This window comes from Panthera tigris, chromosome F2, assembly GCF_018350195.1.
Source record: "Panthera tigris isolate Pti1 chromosome F2, P.tigris_Pti1_mat1.1, whole genome shotgun sequence".
NCBI classification, from domain to species: domain Eukaryota; kingdom Metazoa; phylum Chordata; class Mammalia; order Carnivora; family Felidae; genus Panthera; species Panthera tigris.
The window spans coordinates 73101207-73117614 of record NC_056676.1 but is presented as its reverse complement, the minus strand read 5'-3'; the positions used below and the strand labels follow the sequence as shown (position 1 = coordinate 73117614).

Genomic DNA, 16408 nt, shown 5'->3' with positions numbered 1-16408 from the left:
AAGACAGATCCCTGAGCCAGTTAGTGGTGGAACCTGGGATTTAAACTCAGGCAGTCGGCCTCCAGAGGCCACACGCTTAACCGCTCTGCTTTCCCGTTCTCCATATTCGTAAGTATGTGCGCACAGTCAACTACACTTGTAAACACACCCAGGACTATACAACACCCATCAGCACAGACAAGTGCACACATACAGAAATACCCATGCACACATACACAATATGTATAAACGCACTCATAGGCGCGCATACATTGGGAAACATGGCCATACCCAAAATCACACATAGGTAAATATGCCAGGAATTCCCATGCACGTGTTTGCAATTATTTGAAATGTTTGTTGGCTGATCGACTATAGGTAGGAAATCCGTAACTTAGAAACAGGTGTGGTCTCCAGGCTCCCACGTACTTACTTGGCACTTGGTACCTTGTCTCCCGTGGGGGAAACATCCCCAGGCAGTACAAAAGGCCGACAGGTGGAGCTCAGCTGACTTCCCTCTCCCCGCGAAGGCTCATGTCTGACTTCTTCTCTCTTCAGATCACACTGGCCACCATTGGCTACGGAGACAAGACGCCCAAAACGTGGGAGGGCCGCCTGATTGCAGCCACCTTTTCCTTAATCGGCGTCTCCTTTTTTGCCCTTCCAGCGGTAAGTGCCTTCGATGTTTACCCTAGAGTGACACGCGGGACCCCCTCCGCCGCCCACCCGGCCCCCGCTGAACCTCCCAGGCGGACGCTAGCCCCTGAGACCCCCTCAAGTCCACACGCCGGGCTGTTCCAAGTCCAGTCCCCAGGCTGCCTTCTCTAAGCTCAGTGAGTCCCTCCCTCCTCTGGGCCTAACTCTGCAAAGGCATCTCTGACCCCATGCTGCCTCCCCCCCGCCCCCGACCGCAGACTGTGAGCTTCCTGGGGGCTGAGATTATATCTCCCACCCACGTTTTCCCCAGCTGCTTGCACGTGGCAGGTCCTTCGTCAATGTGAGCTCCCTTCCCTTATCCTGTCATTTTGTGTCCTGGCTTCTGTAAAAACAATTCATTTCCCACCAGAGTGAGTCTTGACCCGTGATAGAATAACCCACCAAAGCCCGGCGCCCATGAGCGTAACAGTAGCAACAGTCCTAGAAAGCACTTGTCGGACTTACCCTGTGCTGGAATCGTGCCAAATGCTTTACCTACATCATGTCTTTTAATCTTCATGACAACATCGTGAGTTTGGTGCGGTGTCTGTCGCCATTTTCCAGATGAGAAAACTGAGGCTCAATTAGGTCAGTCAGGTTTCCACAGTCACAAGGCTCTTGGGTTGTGGGTTCTGTCTCTTAATCGTGAGGCTGGAAAGAAACTTCTTAGGGAAAAATCGCCCTTCCTCACCCCCCCAGCCCGCACCCCGGTTCATCTCCCAGCCTTCCTCTTTAGCGATACTCGTCCTCCGTGGTAGCCCCACCTTGTCTGTTTCTCCTAAGCTCTCTGACCTTGGGCATATGACCTTCATGAATCTCAGTCTCCTCATCTAGAATAGGTTGGGGGCTATGGGGCTGCCACAGGGTCTCCTCTAACTTGAAAAGGGCGTGGCTTCTATCCATGTAATCCACGTGTGAGGCCGACCTGGACACCAAAACAGGTCACAATTCTGGGAACTTCCGGTAGAAGTCTTAAGGGACAATTCCAGCACTAAAATATTTTTATTATTTCTTTAACATTTACTTATTTTGGAGAGAGAGAGAGAGAACGAGTGAGCACAACGGGGGGAGGGGCAGAAAGAGAGGGAGACAGAGAATCCAAAGCAGGCTCCCTGCTATTGGCTCAGAGCCCATTTCGGGGCTCTAATCCACAAACCATGAGGTCATGACCTGAGCCAAAGGCAGATGCTTAACTGACCAAGCCCCCCAGGCGCCCCAAGCGGCTAAAATATTTTTAAATTCCACTCAACATTTACTGGACATCTGTTCTGTGTCATACTTCTTCTTACTAAACAGCTCCTATACATGATTTCACTTTTTCCGTAACAAAATTTTGAGGAAGGTACTATTAGCCCACTTCCCGGTACAGGACGCCAAGGTGCAGTAGATAAGTGACTTGCCCAGGGATCTCACCACTAGAAAGCGGCAGAGTCGGGAACTGAAGCCAGGCCTTCCTGACACCGAGATTCCACTTAACCCAAAACCTACTCCCTGGAAGAGAAGAAGGGGGTCTTTGTGGCCCTGGGAGTGGGGGTGGGGCCCCCAGAGAGGCCAGCGGGGCTGACCCGGGCCTGACTTCTCCCTCCAGGGCATCCTGGGGTCGGGGCTGGCACTCAAGGTACAGGAGCAGCACCGGCAGAAGCACTTTGAGAAAAGAAGGAAGCCGGCCGCTGAACTCATTCAGGTCTGTCCTCCTGGGGATAAGCCGGGTCGGGACTGAGCTCACGCATCTGTGTGGGGGCCGGGGGGCTGTGTGTGCTTGCACCGCAGTGGGCGTGCCTGGGACTGGGGACAGAGCCCAGGACCGTGCTTGCTTGTGGGCGGCTATCGGCGTCCTGTCTGTGTGGCACCAACGTGACAGTCCCAACGTTCTCCCATCCACGTTTGAAGACAAGCGAGAAAGAGACATGGGACTCCGAGAGGGACCAAGGCATCAGCTGTTTTACTAACCGTATTGGAAAATTTGACTCTGGGTCCATACTAGGCTTCTCCTCCTCCTACTTCCCACCCCTCTCCTGACCTAGGGACCCACAGGGAAGAACAGACCTAGAGTCCAAGGACTTAGCTCATCAGCTACAAGGAAATGTGGCCCCTCACATCTGCCAGTGAGGGAGAACCCGTAAGCCAAGACAGAAAGAGTTGCCTTACGTGTGCCCAGTATGGGACAGCGGGCTGTTTGTCCTGCCCAGTAGACCATCATGCACCAGTGGATGTTGGACGCCTGCCAGATCCATCACTCCTGCCCCGTGGGCTGGATGTGGGGAGAATAGTGAGAGATGGGGAGAAGGGTAGACGTGTTCCCGCTTAAACCTCAGAGGGAGATTCTGCTTCATGGTGTTGTGGGTTGTTGGGAGCACAGAGAAGAGGAGGGTGAAGTCCCCCGACTACAGCTACATGAGACCGAATGTGTGCCTACCATGAACCTGTGTTACGGTGTACCCTCGTGTACGGATGGTCTCTGCAGGTCTGTGGGTCTGACACCAGATGGTACACGATGTTATTCTACGTAGTGAAGAGTCCAGGCCAGTCCCAGCCTCTAAGGGTCTGTTCCGTTACCCCCCAAGCCCCAAACCATCATGGTATTCCTGAAGTTCTAGTATATTCGAATCAAAACCTCATCTCCCAGGCCGTCTCTTGCACCCAAAGTGGCACAAAGATAGTGTGCACCCTCCTACCTGTCTGAGAAGGCTCAGGGAGCCTTGCAGCCAGAGTAAACCCTGCTCCTTCTGGGGATTCTATGCCCAGCCCCCTCCTCTCCTTCCTTCGCATTTCTCCACACCCCGATGGCCCCAGTTATGCCTCCAAGATGGTGGGTCAGGGAAGGTTTTCTTCCCCAAGGAGCTACAAAAAGCCGGGAAGCCTGGCTTCTCTGGATATTACCTCAATTGCATATTTAAACTCTTAAGAGTCAGGGGCTTCACAAATGTTTTAATCCTGTGGGATTCTGTGTGAGTGTTTCAGTGCTGTCTGGTCATTCCAGCCCCTCCCTTCTCCTCCTCAGGCTGCCTGGAGGTATTATGCTACCAACCCAAACAGGATTGATCTTGTGGCAACGTGGAGGTTCTATGAATCGGTCGTCTCTTTTCCGTTCTTCAGGCAAGTGACCACCTATCTGAACGCTCAGGGTGTGACTGACCATCCCCGCCGTGGGTCTGTATTTGGGCCTGTGGGCTCCGTAGTTTCTTGGAGAACAGGGCTTGGTTCCCAGACTGCGCCACACATTCTAATCACCTGGGAGCTCAAAAAACTCCCCCAGTTCATGGGCCACACCCCAGGCTATTTGATCAGAAATGCCAAGAGTGGAGTCCAGGGATCAGTACTTTTTTAATGTGTATTTATTTTTGAGAGAGAGAAAGAGAGAGTGCGAGGGGCAGAGGGAGAGGGAGAGAGAGGATCTGAAGCAGGCTCCGGGCTCTGCATTGATAGCAGAGAACCTGATGCAGGGCTCGAACTCACAAACCGTGACATCATGACCTGAGCTGAAGTTGGATGCTTAACTGACTGAGCCACCCAGGGCCCCCCAACGTCAGTAATTTTAAAGCTTCCCAGATGGCCCCAGTGTGCCACCGGTGGTTACCAACTGGACAGTGTGGAGGGGCTGAGAAGAGAAGGTTCGATCATTGTTTGAGCAGGGCTGGGGTCTGAGGAAGTGGGAAGCCCGGGCAGTGGGCCTCGCTCACAGTTCTGGATGCTTCCCCTGCCTGGCCATGGCCTGTACACCCACAGACCGTTCTAGATGCTGGGAACAGGCAGGCGGAAGAAGCAGCAGGAGGAATCCTCCAATGACCCAGAGATGTCGTTTTGTGTTCTTAGAGGTGGTAGATTAAATTAAAGGCCTCGGGGGGAAAAAATGAAAAGCATTGCCCACGGCCAGCACCTGTAAAAAGGAAGAGAGAGAAGTTAATAATCACTAGATATCCAGTCCATCCAAGGTATCTGAGTTCGTACTTCAACCAGCCCTCCCAGGCAGCCTAAGAAGCAGGCCAGAGGATCCCAAATGTTAAGAGGCGTTAAAATCCGTGGAGGGCGGATGTCTGGGTGACTCACTTGGTTGAGCATCTGCCTTCGGCTCAGGTCATGATCTCACAGGGCATGAGTTTGAGCCCACGTTGGGCTCTGTGCTGACAGCACAGGGCCTGTGTCTGGTGTTCTGTCCTCCCCCCTCTCTCTGCCCCTCCTCTGTTCACACTCCCTCTCTCTCAAAAATAAATAAACATTAAAAAAATCAGTGGAGGGCTCTGGGAGCTCGGGTCCTATACCCGCCTCCAGCCATTTCCATGGTGCTGGCCTAATAAAGCATCTTGGACAGATGCCCCAAGGCGAGTCCGACAGCGTGGCTCACGGTCCCCTCCCGGCGACAGGCTGAGTGGTCGGGTCACCAGGCTCCTCTCACAGGGGGGCGAAGCTGGGCCTCAGAAACTTGGGACATTTTGGCCGATGTCTGCCACGTCAAGAAGCCCCCAAAGCCCGTGATCTCTTCACTGCCTGGGCTACTGAAACAGACTGTGCTTCTCCAGGGGGTAGATGCTGCTGTCCTGAGCCGGGAGTTTACGCGTGTGGAAGGAATGCAGAATTGCTGTCGGATTCCTGGTTGGGAGGGAGAGTAGAGGGACCCCGAGCCTCACCCCTGAGCTGGGCCCTGCTCTGAAGCCCGTTTCTGCCACAGGCCTTTGGTTTCAGGGATTCTAGTGCGACCCGGTCACAGCCAAGTGGCCCTCTCGGTCCCCATCCCACCCTCCCACCCACCTGTCATGGGACCTGCAACCAATGTCAGAACCCAGCCTCACATATCCCCTCACCCCTATCGCCAGATTGCGGTACAGATTTACAGAAATTCAAGAGACCTGGGTTCTTCTGGCTCGTTTCCCTGCATAAAACCTTCCAATGGATGACCGTGACAAGGAGAATAAAGTCCAAAACCTGACCATGAGCTGCAGGGCCCTGAAAGCTGACCCCTGCTTGCCTTCCGTCTCATTCCTGCAGAGGCCATAGTGGCAGGTGCAGCTTTCTACTCCGGGCATCCAGTCCACCAATCACAGGTGACCAGCAAAGGAATCTAAACTTGATCCTGAGGGCAGAGAGAAGCTGCTTGAGCCCGAGTATGGCATGATCAGATCTGTGTTTCAGGAAGATGACAGGAAGGGTGTGGAGGCGGGCTGGACAGGCTCAGGATTCGAGACAAGGAGACCGGTGAGCAAAAGAGTGCAGGATTCAGGGTGAGAGCCAGCCGGGGCCTAGCCCAAGGTGGATGCTTCAGAAGGACGGTGGGTGGAGGACCAGAAAGGGAATAAGAAGAGGGGGGTATCTCAAGGAGTTATGACGGGCAAAGGAGTCAAGGGGATGGAAGAATCAAGGCTTCCAGAAACCAGCGATGAAGCTTGGGTTCCTAGGCTGCGTCTTCTTACCTGTCATTAGATCCTTTGGCTCAGGTGATGGCCTCCACGGTTCCCTTTGATTCTAAAATTCTGTTTTTGCCATCATCATTTTGGGTCGGGGATGACATCAGTTTTCTTTTGGGTCACAAGAGCCTTCGCAGGGGCAGGCGGCCTCCCTGGTAAAGGACAGAGTGACCTTGGACTTGGAGACGATGTGCAACCACACTGAGCTCAGAACCAAGATGCTTTCTGTTTGCTGGGCAGCCCCAGGTCTTGGCAACAGGCCTATTCTTTTGGGTTGATTTATTATAAATAAGGCATTGTCCTGGCTGTCAGAGACTCGGAGGAAGATGCTGTGTCGCAGGGCTGCTGTGATAGGGGAATGGCTTTTAAACTGAGAGAGAACACTTCTTTCTTTCATTCTTTCAAGGACAAAAGTATAAAGTCACTAGCAAGACTTAGCAAGTCCAACCAGAGTCACTTAGCAACCGTTCTGAAACAAGGCAGTCCCTTGGGAAAAAAATGTCCCTGAACGCCAACCCCCTCCATACGTTCAGCGGTAAAGGTGATAATTCATTGGTGTGTCCTCACCTGTCCCCTATACGTTTTTTGTCTCTTGTTTATGCTTTAAAAACATATTGAGGTATGTTTCATATGCTGTAGGAGGGTCTCACTTACACTAAAAAGTACCCCTTGAAAGTAAACAGTTTAGTGGTTTTTAGTGTAGTCACGAAGTTGAGCATTCATCACCAACTGTCTCATTCCAGAACATTTTATTGCCCCAGAAAGAAACCCTAAACCCATTAAGAGTTACTCCTCTCCTCCTTTCCCCCAGCCCCTGCAAGCTCTTGCCTATTGTCTGTCTCTATTCTACCTATTCTGGACTTTTCATATAAAAATGAAATCTCATAATATGTGGTCATTTAAGTATGGTTTCTTTCACTTAGCATGTTTTCAGGTCTCATCCAGGTTGTCCTATGTATCAGAAATTGATTCCTTTGTATGGATGAGTAATATTCTATTACAGACGCTCTGTTTTGTTTATCCATTCATCAGGTGATGCACATTTGGGTGGTTTCCACTTTTTGGCCATTATGCTGATGTACTCGTTGTGTGGACATAAGTTTTCAATTCTCTTGGGCTTATACCTGGGAGTGGAATTGGTAACCCTCTGTTTAACTTCTTGAGGAACTGCCCGACTGTTTACTGTGGTGGTGGCATCATCTTATATTCCGCTGAAAGACTCGGAAGAATGATGTTATTTAGCCCAGCCCTAGGAGTGGGGCCGTATCAGAGTTTCCGGCTCAGTGCAGTCCTCTGTGAATTTGCAGGATATATCTGTTTAGGCCTAGCGCTGATGGATGATGGTATTGCCTTTTTGGTTTTTATTTTCTGTTACTATTTAAAATTATAAACTCATCGCTTCTGAATTAGAAAGAACTTCAGAGGGCTATGAGTCCAAGCCCAGATCTTCTGATTTATTGGCCCATGGAGACTGTGTCTCCTTAGTGCAAGTAGGCAGTGGGAGTCTGAGACGGTACGGGGAGGACCTTAGGGGATGGTGGTTGTACATTGTTATGTGCAAGCACAGATGAGGGCAGACATTAGAAACTACATGTCGAGGCACCTGGGTGGTGCAGTCGGTTAAGCGTCTGACTTTGGCTCAGGTCATGATCTCACAGTTCGTGAGTTCAGAGTTTGAGCCCCACATTGGGCTCTCAGCTGTCAGAGCAGAGCCAGCTTCGAATCCTCTGTCCCCCTCTCTCTGCACTTTCCCCTCCTCCCCAAATAAATAAACATTAAAAATTTGAAAAAAAAAAAAACCCACATGTTGCCTTCCATTGACAGGGAACCTGCATGCCGTTTGGTTCCCTAAAGACAGTGGTAGAATTATCTACGGTACATCTGTGCCAATGTGGTCCCCCTAGCAGATGTGGCTTTTGAGCCTCTGTCTGTTACTCATGCAATTGAGGAATTACATTTTCGATTTTATTTCATTTCAACTTAAATAGTCAGATATGACCAGTGGCTACCATATTGGACATTGTAGCTCTAGAATCATTAGACGTTAGAACTAAAATGGAGATAAGACTTAGGCCCCACATGTAGAAGCCTCTTGACCAAGAAGACCCAGTTAATTTTATGTATAACCAGAACCTTTTCCTTTTATGACCAGCAGCAAGATCACTAGAGTGCCTAGCAATGGAGAAGGGGGGCATATCCAGTCATCCTTGCCTTTGGCCAAGTAACATGGGTCTGCTTTCATACATGCTAATTCATTGAGTCTTTAGAATGCCCTGGAAGAGCAGAAGAAGAGGTAACTCTATTTTCATGTGCAAAATATTATAGGTGAAGAATCGAGAGCAACAGTGAGGTTCATTAGCTTGCTCAATGTCGCCCCCTAGTAAGTAAAGAGGAGAACCCAGGTCTTATGCCAAAGCCCATTGTTATCTCTGGGAAGACAGAGTTTTTCAGGGAGAAAATTGGGTAAAAGTAAGATGAGACAAGGGTTACTGGGACAATAATACCTATTTCTGAAGACTCTTGTCACGAAAGTCAAATTGAATAGGATGTGTGGAAGCACCTTTTACAGCACCTGGTTTACAGCAGGTGTTCAGTCTCCTCTGGTTGAATCTGGCCCGGAAGGAAGTATTGGTGTTACAGCAGGAAACGAAGACACTAAGAACCCATAGGAAGCCACTGCTAGCGACCACAGGGCTGAAACACCCTGTCTGGAATGTGGTTACAGATCTTTTATTTCTTTATCCCATTCATTCATCCATCCATTCATTCATTCATTCACCAAGCCTTTACTGAGCCTCTCTCAAGTGCAAGTATTGTGTTTGGCATTGGGGATGTAACAGGCAACAGAAAGGGGTCCACTGTGCTGATCCTGTCACAAGGTTGATGGAGACACGAACGGGGAAGTGGCCCCTGGATGTTTATCGTTTGGGGGTTGTTGGGGCCTTGAAGCCAGCTCACAGGGAATAAAGAGTGACATGAAATGAGCATGTGGGGACAGGAAGTGCACATGACAGCTGGAGAGTAATGTGGGGCCAGGGCATTTTCCTTGACAGGAAGGGTCTAATGGAGAGGGATCAATGTGGATACGGGGGGAAGGAGAAGGACTGGAGGAGAGAGCAGGCAGAGGCGTGGGTTCTGAAGCACGAGTGGAGGATGGGCACGAGTGGAGTGTGAACCTGCATCCGTGTGCTCAGAAGGAAAGCCCAGGGTGCAGGGCCAGGTGTATGTGGCTGCTGACCTGGTGATGGGACCTGGGGAAGATCTCTCTCAGTGAGAAGTGAGTCAAATTCATAGCCTGGGAGGGAAGCCAGAGGCGGGAAGTGTGACGATAGAGACGGCATGGAATCCTTGTCTTGGAGAGTGAGGAAGAAAGGGGGGGGGGCTCTGTCTCTTTAACACTGCTCCCCACAGCACCCCAGCGCACCTCCTGGCCTCCACCCACCTCCACCCTTTTCTTCTCCTCTCAGTGCTCTCCCCACCTCCAGAGTCAGACATCCAGAGCATTCTAGAAAGGCAGAGCGCTTTCTGTGCACATGCTTCAGGCAGAGAGATGGGCCCAGAGGAAGTGACCCGCCCAAGGCCACCTGGCACTAGTGGGGGAGCTGAGCCATGAGCTGGAAACCCCCCAGCTGGTCCCTCTGCTTCTCTGCCATGATGCTTCGTATTCTCTCCCCATTTCTCCCATAGTCCACCTATTCATTCAGTATTTATTGTGCATTTACCATGTGCCAGGGTATGGGGTGATCAGAGCACAGTGCCGTGTGCAAAGAGATCCGCTCAGCCTAGACCCTGGGGCTTTGGGTAAGAAACTCCAGGAGGGACCCCTCTGGCTGGAATTTGAAGGATTAGCAATACAGTTCTGGGCAGAGCCTGGGCAAAGGCTCAGAGTCTAGAATGTGCGCATACCCCACGTGGCCTCGTGGTCAGGACGGTGAGCTTCCCCTGGGTTGGAAGCCTGAGTCTGCTACTTCCTACTACTTCCTACTTCTGCTACTGTAAGACCTTGAGCAGCTTTCTTAACCTGTCCGTGCCTTAGTTTTGTCAGCAGGGAAATGGGAGCGATAATACCATTTCCCTCGTGGAGTTGTTTTGAGGATTAAATGAGTCGATCTATAAAAATAACTTAACATGGTATCTGCCTAGTAATTATTTCTCAATAAATATTAGCGATGATGGTGGTGACGTCGACTATGATGGCGTGGTGGTGACAGAGCGATGGGGTGTGTGGCTGCTGAGTGACGAAATTCCTGGTTTCCTGGTCTGTCCCCACCGCTACACAAATCCCCTGAGCCCAGCACAAGGCCTGGGCCAGAGGAAGTGCTCAGCAGCCATGCTCTGGGTGAGGAAACGAACGAGCGGCCCGGAAGAGGCCCGAGAATGCAGAGCCACACCCTTGCAGCAGGGCCTGGGGTCTGGCTGGGGAAACCCGCTCCCCTTCACTGGGTCCCAGGCGCGTTCACCATCTTGTCCTACGGCTCCACTGAGCACCGCCATCTTCATCAAAGGGAAGCTTCAGGCACATCGTGGGGGAGAGGGGAGGCTGTTCGTGTAATTTACACTTTCTTTATGTTTTTCTTTCTCATCCCCTCCTAGGAAAGAACAGCTGGAAGCTGCAGCCAGGTACGTTTCTGATCACGAATCGCCTTCTTCCCACCACCATGGCGGGACAGAGGGTCCGGTTCAATATGGCGGAGGGCCCCGGGGCAGCATGCCGGTTATGAGGCAGAGTTTGGGGCTCGCTGCCGTCGCTGACCACCATATTCCTCTGCCGTTTCCATGTGAATTTACTCAAGGACAACTCAGCTGTGATCACAGCCACAGCCATTTAGTGAGCAAGACGCAGTTCTGTGCCTGGAGTCCCGCCTATGTTTGTCTCATTTCGTCCTCACAACTGCAGTGTAAGACAGTCCCGGGTACCCCCAATTGTGGGTTGAGGTTGAGGCTCAGAGAGTTTGAGTTATCCCTCTTGGGTCACACAGCTCTTGAGAGGCAAGATCAACATTCGGACTCAGGTCTGACTATTAAGACCACATTCTTTCCATTAGACATTGCTTCACTTGCTTCTTGGGTTCACACACGGCTCCTCAAAAAGTGAATCAAGACTAATTCATGACCCCCAGTAAACCATGCTCACTACAGACTGCTGCAGAGGCAGGTTGGGCTTCTGGATTATGAGCACTTGTGTGCCCCTCCCTTCTCTCTCCCTGTCAAGAAGATGTCACAATATCAGGGACACTATGGACCCTGCTCGAGACTGTAAAGAAAAAACGTCAGTTAAGTTATATATTTATAAATATAAATAACTATAAATACAGATGTCATTTAATCTATTATGTTGAGCAACTATTTGTGAGGCCTTGCAGTCTCCTGGACACTAAGTTCAACATCTGTCCTTCTAGAACTGACAGAATTCAGGTAGAGAGGGTAGCAGGACCCTGGGCCACATGATAGGGGGAATACTTGAAGACAGTGACCTTTGGGAGGCTGAGTCAAATCCTCTTGAATGGAGTCCATGATGGGGCCCCATCCCAGACATAATTCCTCTTGGAAGAAATAGTGACAGACACAGCAGTTAAATCACATACAGAACAGCTAGGACTTCCTGGCTCTTTTGTGCGTGTTTTCGAAACGATGGAGTGTTTCTTGCCTGGACCTGGTTTGGACTGTAGGGACATTGGGGGAGATGGTAGAGGAGGGCAGGAATGAATGACAATGACCACGTCAGGGGACATTTGCTAGAGCAGCCACAGCAGGTCACAGAGGCAGGCGGGAAGACCTCAGATATCTTCTCCCAGATACATGTGTAGAAGCCGAGGCGCCCTTCGTAGAAGAGGGCAGACTCACCCCAAATTGCGGGTCTCAAGACTGCCAGAGGGGTACTTGTCCTCTCCTTCTCTCGTGACCAACAGGGTTTTGCATCCTGCATCATGCAGGCATTGACGCTGTAACTGAATTGCCACATCCACCTGAGAGCCTTTTCTATACAGACCGAACAAGATTCAGCCAAATTGCATTGGATTATGCGCTTCTGGCTTCATGAGAGCCTGGGTAGATGCCTTCTGAGGCTTTGCTAGGGATGCCACCCCGGTCCTCAGAAAGGGGCTGTCTGGAGTCTCAGCAAGCTGTTCATGCGCCTCTCCAGAGCTCCGTTAGGGATGCAGAAGGAAGACGTGTTTCACAATTTCTCAGGGTGAGAGTTCCCAGGTGTTTGCTGGCTCATCCTCCCCGGGGAAGAAGAACGAGGTCAGTTACATAAGCCACTCGGTCCCCCTCGTCCGGGCTCAGGCACAAATATTTTGGGTTTGCACAGCAAACGGGTTGGCTGACAGATTGACAGGTGAACTACCAGGTGTGATTACAGCCGGGAGGCCGGGCGTGAGACCTAGAGGATGTTACGGGTGAACTGTCGACGGAGACGTCAATTCCCTGACCCCAGAGGGCAGGGAGCAGGGTGAGAGAGTGGTCAGCAGGGGACACGTGCATGAGACGTTTGCTCGCTGATGGCCATTTTCCACCTTTGTGTTAGCGTCTTCAACAAGTTTCCGGCTAACTGGTGTTTCAGTCTTACTCATTGCTTTTTAAATAGCCAAAACCAGATTGGAGTTCATCTCCTTGTCCCCTCCAAGCATGGGTGGTCCACACTTCTGTTTATTTGTTGGGCTGATGTAAGTGTTCTGTTCTCTGTGACTTAACATATCTCGGTTCTGCATTGGGGTAAGAAAAAGGAAGTTCGTCAACTTAATGGAAAGAGCTCAAGCCCATGGTTGCTCACTAAGCCTGCCCCCCCACACACACCTCAGAGGGTCGACACAGAGATGAGCTTCTCTAGTCCTGAGGACGGGGCCATGTTTGACTGCTTTGATTCATGCAGACTTGTTTGAGGAACCTTGGTCCCACTGACTTCCCACAATGGCTGGGAGGTTGGCTTGGATCATTTTATGCTTCTCGGGATCTGTGATTCTGAGGCTAATCAGAAGGAAGAGAACCAGCTTCTGTTGTGGGCTTATGAGGAGCTGAGTACTTTTCCTAGGTTGTCTTAATTAATTCTTATAAAAACAGAGGCAGCTGACACACACACACCCTCACCCCTTTGTACCACTCATGGTGCCCCAGGTAGGACTCAGAATTTCCCTATGAAAGCTTTTGTTTTGTATTTAGTCAAAACTTGATCTCTCGTCCTCTCTAGACCATGAGCTAACACGGAGCCTGAAGTATAGGGGGTTACCCCCCCCAAATATTTGCTGAATGAATAAATAAATGACTTAATGAAGGGAGTTTTGTACCATCATTTTACTTGTGTAGAGACTGAGCTCAGGCATTTAGTTAACTAGCACCTTAGCCAAGCACAGAAGTAGCCAAGGTGGGGATTTGGAGGGTGGGTCTGTGTGACTGGACCAGATCGTATCAGGGTGCGGCCCACTGTGGCACATTGGATTGCCATGCCCTCCTTGTACCCAGGGGTAGAGCGTCAGCTCAGTGAGTCTCACAGACACATGAACTTGGCATTTGTTCCCTCTTGGCCAGGATCTCCTATCTCATCTTTTCATATAGCTCAGTCCTTCACTTCAGTTGGGACTCTGTCTAATGTCACCTCCTGAGAGAGCCCCTCTTTGACCCTCTACCCACACCCCATCAGTCTCTATGCCTTTAATCCTACTTCATTATCATTGTTAGCATTGATGACTATCTAATATACTATGTATTTGTTTCTCGTTTGCCTTCTGTACTAGATAAAATGCCTCCAAGGGGTTGGGCTCTGTTTTGTTCACTGCATTATCTCTGGCACCTAAAACAATGCCTGGAACACAGCCTGAGACATGGTTAGCTTTCAAGAGATATTAACGCACTGAAAAAAGTGGGTGGGTGAATGGGTGGATGGATGGATGGATGGATGGACAAACTCTTATTCTACAAGTGTCATAGACACAGTCAAAACTACCTTGGACTAAGAGGGAAATGAAATGGCTCACATAGTCACCCAACGAAGAGGGTGAGATCCCCAGGAAACAAGGAATGGAAGTCTTCTGGAATTTCTCTTTTCCTCTCTCATCCCCACTTCTCCTTTCTGGTCTCACTCTCTTGCTGCCCTTCTGCATACTGATGACGATGCGGATGCAAGCAGCCCCATGACCACCTATTTTTCCCTCTTTCTGTATCTGTCCTTCACTCATCTCCAGTTTGAGAAACCCCAGGGAAGCACTTAGATTGACCCAGTCTGGGTCACATACTCATGCCTCGGACAATCTGTATGACCCAGAGAGAAAGAGGCTACTGCTGGCCAAACTCTGGGTCCTGTATCCACCTGTTAGTGTGGGTTCAAGACGCTATGATCGACAGCTCACAGTAGAGTCACTTGCTTGAAGTTGGCAGGAATCAGTACCCCAGCAGAACAGTGTCCTTTTCCCCAGCGTATCGGGGACGAAACACAAAGCAGACAAATAACGAAGCTGCCCATGACAGGCATAAATTCCACCTGAAAATTTTCAAGTGCCTAAAAATAATACTGCATTAAAGAACATCAACAGTAGACCATACTGAGGCTCATTTATTCTATGGATGATTCCAGAAAAGACTGGTAGTTTATGGTAGGAACATCACTTTAAACATCAATTGCAACTATTCAGCAGACATGCAGCAGAGCCGATAATTAGAGGCATTTGTCTCATAGAAAATCGTGTTTTTGTGAATTTTCAAAACAGGTAACTGTGTTGACAGCAACTGCTTGCTTGAGCCATACTGTTTACTTTGTATTTTCAAACAATTCAATCTTAACAGCGGCGTCCGGGACTCAGCTCTTCTGTAGCCATCTTTGGAGAGGGAGGATGTTCATCCGAGCCATCTTCTTTATCTCCTGTCTTGTTATATCCTTCCCATTGCAGAGCTCTCACATTTAGTAGAGGATCATCCTTTGAGTCAGAGAATTTAAATACAATCACAAGAATTTATGAAGAAGGCTTACTGCTTGCCAGGTAAAGGTCTCAGCACATCTAGCCCTCATAGCTGCCCTGATAGGGAAGATAACTATTTTGAATCTCTTTTTTTATGGATGAGAAACCTGAGGTTCAGAGAGGCAAGTGATTTGCACACGGTCCTGCAGCTAGACGGTAGCAGGAACAAAACCGGATCTGGTTCATCTGGCTCCGTGATGTGTGGACCCAGCCACTCGGCTGGTAGTTTCAAGTCATTGGGAACAGTTAGGTAACTGTAGTCAGTCACTGCGGGTGTCCCCTTTGGCTTGTTTTGTTTTCTTCTACTCTTCCTTGGCTCTCTGTGGCTGGAGTTCCTGCCATGAGAGGAGGTATATTTCACACGTTACTTTCTCCCTGTGACATTGGCCCCATGAAATTGATCTCACAGGGTGACAGATGATGTGGGCAATAAATCTCTTTCCATGCCCTAGAATCGAAGACTGTTAAAGGTACGCGGGAATTTAGAGATCAGTGAATCCAATCCCCTAATTTTACTGATGGGAAAATTGTTACCGAGAGCAAAATAAGAGTCTTGGACACAATTCCATAGCTGTTAATATTTTGTCCCGCTGTGCAGTCCCTGAAACACTGGTCCCAGGCTGCAGAGTAAGATTTGGACCAATTTCGTTTAACCCCAGAGTGATCCCCAACATGCCCTGAGGGCTTAGTCTCAGTTTTCTTTTTGGAATATGGGGGAGTGTCTCTGAATTATGAGCTAATTGGGAAATAGGAATCCAAAACAGATCAAAATATAGGCCACATTTGTTGGGCAAAGCAGGATTGGCTCTGGGAGCAAGAGTGAATGTCCTAACACTTCCCAGTACGTTTGACCTTAGGACCAGCCACACAGAACAGACACTCTCCCAGCCAGACACCTGGGGCCATTGCTTGTCTGACCCCATGGAGCACTGACAACCAGAGAGAGACCACGTATGACCTTGAATACAGAACTGACCTTCAATACAGAAGCTCACCCAATCAAGAAGATGAGTCAATGGTTATTTCACACACCCCATAATCAGATAATTCACCTCCTTCCATGGGGAAAAGCTGGTAGAGGACCAGAGATTTCTTCTCAATTCTTCTAATTGTGTGGAAATTCCATATTTATGGCTCTGCTAAAGTATGCAAAAAAGATGGTCCTCCCTACCCTTCATTGTAGCCCCTGTCTACCTATGAGCACATCATTCCGTAGCACACAAAAACGTGTTGCAGCTCTCTGGCTTGGTTATCAGACTAAAAACAGTCCTCATGCACCCACTGTGCCCTCGTTTTTGCTGCCTTTTCCTGAGGATTCCATAACAAATGACCACAAACTGGGCGACTTAAATCAATAGAAATTTATCCTCTCACTGTTCTGGAGCC

The 16408-nt window shown here is 49.7% G+C and overlaps 1 protein-coding gene across 1 annotated transcript in view; it reads left to right on the top strand.

Annotated features, from left to right (window-relative positions):
• KCNQ3 (potassium voltage-gated channel subfamily Q member 3) overlaps nucleotides 1-16408 on the top strand; it is a 49759-nt gene that overhangs the window by 12442 nt on the left and 20909 nt on the right. The window contains exons 5-8 of the mRNA XM_042972872.1: nucleotides 538-648; nucleotides 2264-2359; nucleotides 3677-3771; nucleotides 10668-10694. Of these exons, the coding sequence (XP_042828806.1) occupies nucleotides 538-648; nucleotides 2264-2359; nucleotides 3677-3771; nucleotides 10668-10694 (329 nt within the window). The remainder of the gene's footprint in view (nucleotides 1-537; nucleotides 649-2263; nucleotides 2360-3676; nucleotides 3772-10667; nucleotides 10695-16408) is intronic.